This window comes from Sesamum indicum, linkage group LG6, assembly GCF_026168435.1.
Source record: "Sesamum indicum cultivar Baizhima isolate 11 linkage group LG6, ASM2616843v1, whole genome shotgun sequence".
Taxonomy (NCBI): domain Eukaryota; kingdom Viridiplantae; phylum Streptophyta; class Magnoliopsida; order Lamiales; family Pedaliaceae; genus Sesamum; species Sesamum indicum.
The window spans coordinates 15,381,663-15,387,673 of record NC_142662.1 but is presented as its reverse complement, the minus strand read 5'-3'; the positions used below and the strand labels follow the sequence as shown (position 1 = coordinate 15,387,673).

Sequence of the window (6,011 nt, the reverse complement as noted above, 5' to 3'; positions counted from 1 at the left end):
TTTAATATGTATTTAACCATTTTTTATATATTTATGTGGCCTATTTATAATTGGATTTATTTCAATATTATGAATTGTAATTAGGTCACTTAATATTTTATAACGGTCAAATTCTTACAACTATTTACAGGGCCAAAGCTTTCTTCATTTGGCATATTGAGAAAGATATCTTTTGTATAGCTTATGAATTTGACAAACTCGTTTATACTCCCACAAGTATTTTAGTGTTTTGGCAACGTGACTGTGGACTGGTTCCTATAGTCACTTCGTGATCGTGCATATAGGATGAGACACTGTTGAGAGCTAATGGAGTTTTATCTCAAAGTCGTGGTCAACCGTTAAAATCTGCACGTGGGGAGGCAATCATGGGTTTAGCTCTGCGACCAGTATCGTGACTCTCCATCGATTCAACTTTTCTAATTTCAAGTTTTATTTTATTTATTTTATCACATTATATATATTGTGATAATATGTTCTGCTGGTATTTTCTATTTGAAATTATTAAGAAAATATAATATAAACACAAATTACACAATTTCCATGATAATCTAAAGCCACGAGTATGATTTGTGTTGAAAAAAGTGCATGATTATAATTCTAAATCGGAGTTTTGTTCTTGTGCGAGGCGTTTGATTTTCTAATGAAAATCGAGGTATATATGTTGCATAATTAGCTACTCTAAAACTCAGACATATTTGATATTTCAAAGAGCTCTCATCAAGAAAATTGTATGAGAACTTAATAAGGCCAATTTGATTCGATCATAGAGGTATGTCTTTAAATGTTTTTATAAGAAAGTGAAATTTAATTAGTCTGTTACGATTTTTTTTTTCGATTGGTGTTTGAATTGCAATATAGTGCGAATGAGGCCTAATTTAGTTGGCGAATCTGAAGCCCCATGACTTAGAGGTTATGAAGTCGAACCCCACTTTATGCATGGGACGTTGTTTCTACTGTATAGTAGGTGTATTATTTCTACTGAACAGTAGGTGATGTTTTTACTATAATAGTAGACGCGGGTTAGATATTATTATTGGCCGTTGATACCCGACATGAATTATTGTAATCAATATATTTAATTAATAATCATACATTGCTCTTACTTAAAAAAAAAAAAAAAAAAAACAAAGAATTCCAAGATAGTACATGACTCCTGTGGAGCCTTAACAAATTTGCATGCAGTATTTTTTGAATATGTTGTTTTGCTTATTGCCTTGAAATTCTAATTGCTCATCTCTGAAGTCAAGAGTTTGGTATGCAAATTTTGCCTCACATAAAATTCAAGAGTTAATTGTATAATTAAATTATAATTACATGGATGTTATGTCTAATATTTGCTTTAGGAAAAAAATGCAATTTATCCCGTTGTGACATGAAAAATGAGCAATAAATACCCAGCGAAAAATAAAATAGCAAATTACTCCCTGTGTTTTGAGGAAAAAAAAAATTACTCCCCTATCCGAATCATTGATAGGGGATAATTTGCTTTATTTCTTGAAACAAAGGGGAGGGCATTTGCTATTTTTTTTTTTAACAGGGGGTATTTGCTCATTTCACATATCACATGAATAAATTACATTTAACCCGTTTGCTCTAAATGAATTAAATTTTCTATCAGCAACGCATAAATGCTTAACCTGTTGACTTCATAGATTAATTATGACAATAGTATTTAAATACTATGTAATAATCTATGACTCGATTATCATGTAATACTTTTTGTAGCAAGAATTTTATCAAATTGTGCATAGTAATTGTTTGTCAATATACATATGCACAAGTTTATGACTCCATAAAAATTATGCATTTCGCGTGATAAATTATTAAGTAAATTTCTATTATTTATTAGTGGAGTTACGTTCCAATGGCTAATCATCATAAATAAAATTATTATTAAATTGAGATACTTTTATATATATCTCCAACATTGGATTTGGAAATTTTTTGCATTTATGATCTATTGAACATGATTTGGAAATCGTATAAATGGTAATTAACTATTATAAATGACAACAATTATTATTGTGTCAAATCATAAACGATGTCAATATTCATATATTATACAAATAGTTTATGTAGTTATAAAATTTGCCAAAATATCATGAGATTATTCCATTGATATGCTTGCATTTGAGTGATTATTGTATGGATTAAAAGTCTATTTTCACTTTTGGTGCATAAATTTATTGATATGGATTAATGTTCCATATATGCATGAAGATGTGTATAGTGAAATTGAATTTCTGATATATTGAAAATGGGAAAAATGATACCTAATAAATTAGATGGTATAATTCTCGGCGGCAATATTTCAATTTAGGAATGCCATTAATATTCATGTAATTAAATTTTTGTAAATCTTGTGAAGTGAGGGGATGCACTAATTTATTTATTTATAATAAAAGTGTACAGTATAATATTTTATTGAATTACTAGGGCAAGAGAAGATCATTGGAGTAAACTAAATTATGGAGATAAAAATTATGTGATTGATTATTTTTTTTTTAGTGTTAAAAGCGAATGTGGGCGTTGAAATATGATAGAATGTTATATTATGATAATCCTTAATTATGTGACATCTATATTGGGTTTAATTAGGGGTCTTAATTAATATAATCATAAATTTTGAAAATAATTATTTTGAAATGTGAATGTACAAGAGTTACACATGGAAATAAAGAGATGGTAATTGCTTTCATGGAAAATTTAATGGAGAAATTTTTTTCTTGAAGTATAAGTGCATAGAGAGTATGCAATAAAGATGAAAGAAAAATACTTGTCAATTATTATTTTGTGGAGGTTTTTTTTTTTTTTTTTTGTTATATACAGGTCACATGCTTGACATGAAATGAGAAAAGAGATGAAAAATAATTGGAAAAAAAAACAGGCATGTGATGGAAAATTGCCTCGGGGGACTAGCGCAAAGGCTGGATCCTTTATCATTGAGGGGGATGGACTATGTCCATAAGGGAGTCACCTGCGGAAGTAACCTAACTTTTGTGATTGAAGACCGAATTAGAAGGTTCAATGGGTAGAAACAATCCGCATTGCGTGACTTATATATATACCACATTGTTTTGAGGACAGAATCTTAAAATATATATATAGAAAAAATACAATGATCTCATTCCTATTCTTAAGGTGAAGTGTTATAAAACTGTGGTGTTAGGTTGGGCTTTAACCCTTAATGAGACCAAATCCGGGATTTTCGCGAGGTACACATACATTTGGATGGCTCACTTAAGTGAGAGTTGCCACGGGCTGTGTCTATGGGTTTTAGGCTAACCTTATAAACCTCATGAGAATTAAGATCAGAGTGTAGGGCCATTGACGCGGTCACCCACTATAACCATATCCTAAAGTCAATAAAGTTTGTGTGGTAATTGAAGTCTGGCTTAAGGGGCATAACTCAAGGCCAAGTCCATTGTTGCTTCTTCAAATGAATATTTCCAGCAGTAAGAGTATGTTCAAGCCCGAAAGGCAAATGCACCGATTGCATAGTATAAGTTGCCACCTATTTCATTTCATATTTAATTGCGAAAAATTCTAAACCTTGTGAGGGATTGTTGGAAATAAGCTTTAAAATTTTCTACATTGTCAAATTATTTCTAATACTTTATTTGAACTTAATATGCTAGTTCAATGTGATATTTATTTGAGATTTAGGGCCCCATTATTATAATGACTTAATTGTGAATTTATGAGGTTTAATAAGGATTTGACCGTTACATTTTATATATTTATGTGGCCATTTACAATTGAATTTATTATAATATTATGAGTTTTAATTAGACCACTTAATGTTTTATAACGATCAAATTCTTACAACTATTTATAGAGCCATTAGCTTTCTTTATTTGGCACATTGAGAGAGATATCTTTTGTACAGCTTATGAATTTGACAAACACGTTTAGACTTTCATAAGTATTTTAGTGTTTTGGCAACGTGACTATAGATTGGTTCCTAGTCTCTTTGTGGTCGTGCACATGGGATGAGACACTGCTAAGAGCTAATGAAATTTTATCCTAGAGTCGTAGTCAATTGTTAAAACCTGTACGTAGGGAGACCATCATGGCTTTAGGTCAGCGACAAGTGTCGTGACTCTCGATTAGTTCAACTTTTCTAATTGTAAGTCTTACTTTATTTATTTTATCATTTATATATATATATATATATATATATATATATATTGTAATAATATATTCCATTGGTCCGTGTTTGGTCCGATCATTGGTTCCCCCGACCATGCTCTTTCCGTCCCATCTCCCCCGCCCCAACGGAACTCCATAGCCTTCATGTATCAGATTTTATCAACCCTATCCGTGAGATTGGGACGTGGAGAAGGTGACACACTTGTTCTAGCCGATTGATAGGGACATAATTCTCAGTTGCCCCCTTAGTTAGTCGGGTGAGCAAGATCTATGGGTGTGGCAATACTCTCGTAGCGGTATTTTCTCGGTTCGCAGTGCCTACCACCTAAAGTGCTCACTGGGGGACAATCCCTGTTCTAGCTCTCTTCCTCACATAGAGCAATTGTGGTGGAGGAGGATGTGGCAAGTGAAGCTTCCCAATACAATATAAGTGTTTGTTTGGAGGGCTTGTAATATTGCTCTACCTATAGGTATGAATCTCTCCAAACGAATTTAGGGTCTCCTTGGAAAGTGTCCATTTTTTCAGTTCAAACACGAGGACTTACTTCATGCCTAGCCTTATGTCACTTTCTCCGTCAAGTGTGGGAATTAGGCCTGGCAACAAGTCGAGCTCGACTCTGTAACTTCGAGCTCGAGCTCGACCTACATTTTCGAGGTCTTGAAATTCCAAATGTCATTTGACTCTGCTTGGAGGATTGGGGCATCGATGGTAAGATCCACACCGTATCTGTAGATAACGCTTCTGCCAATGATTCAGCTATTGAAAATCTGAAGATTAATGTGAAAAACAAAAGAAGACTACTTTGTAAGGGAAGACTATTCCATGTAAGATGTTGCGCCCATATACTTAATATATTGCTTAAGATGGACTTTCTGATATTATTGTTGATGCTATACGTGATAGTGTAGAGTACGATCCGATACAAGACTTTCAAATATTTTCTGAGATAGTGAAGCAATTGAATTTACCAAACAAGAAGTTAGTTGATGATTGTCGGACAAGGTGGAACTCAACATATGAAATGTTGGCTGCTGCAATCAAATTCAAAGATGTCTTCCCAATGTTTGCTGATCGGGTACCACATTATGATATTTGTCCAAGTGCAGAGGATTGGACAAAAGCAAAGAAAGTGTGCTCAGTATTAGAGCTATTCTGGACAGCTACACACATTGTTTCCGAAAGTGATTATCCTACTTCAAATTTATTTCTTAATGAGGTGAGCAGAGTGAAAGTTTTGTTAGATAAGAAGTCATTAGAGAATGATACATTCATTCAGGACATGGTTGCAAGAATGAAGAACAAGTTTGACAAACATTGGGGAGAGACTAATTTGCTGATATCTATAGCAGCTATTTTGGATCCAAAGTGTAAGTTGAGAGAGCTTGAATTCTGCTTTCCAAGACTATATTCTTCAGAGAATGTTGAGAGGCAAATTACTATTGTTCGGAAGACATTATATGAGCTCTATTCTGAGCATGTGGCTATTTCCAACATTGAAGACGAGTCAATTGGAGAAGGGCAAAGAAACAAACTATCGAATCGAGATCTCACAAATGTTGAAACTCAATGTGGCTGGTCTGAGTATGCTGAATATCTGAAGTCAGTGGAATCTGTTCAGCCTTAAAAGTCTAAACTTGATTTATATCTTGAGGAAAACTGTTATATATTTGAAAAGGACAAGAAGGATGGGAAAGACTTTGATGTTTTGAAATGGTCGAGAGTTCATGCATTGAAGTATAAGATTTTATTCGATAATGGAAAGAGATATTTAGCTATCCCGATCACCACTGTTGCTTCTGAGGCTACATTTAGTGCAAGAAGTAGAGTAATAGACAAATATCGTGCATCATTGACTTCA

At 33.2% G+C, this 6,011-nt stretch overlaps 1 protein-coding gene across 1 annotated transcript; it reads left to right on the top strand.

Moving 5' to 3' along the window:
- Positions 1 to 5,174: 5,174 nt before the first annotated feature.
- LOC148787849 (zinc finger BED domain-containing protein RICESLEEPER 1-like) lies at positions 5,175 to 5,777 on the top strand. The gene has a single exon (XM_088881411.1). The coding sequence runs from the start codon at positions 5,175 to 5,177 to the stop codon at positions 5,775 to 5,777; it is 603 nt and encodes a 200-aa protein (XP_088737537.1).
- Positions 5,778 to 6,011: the final 234 nt, after the last annotated feature.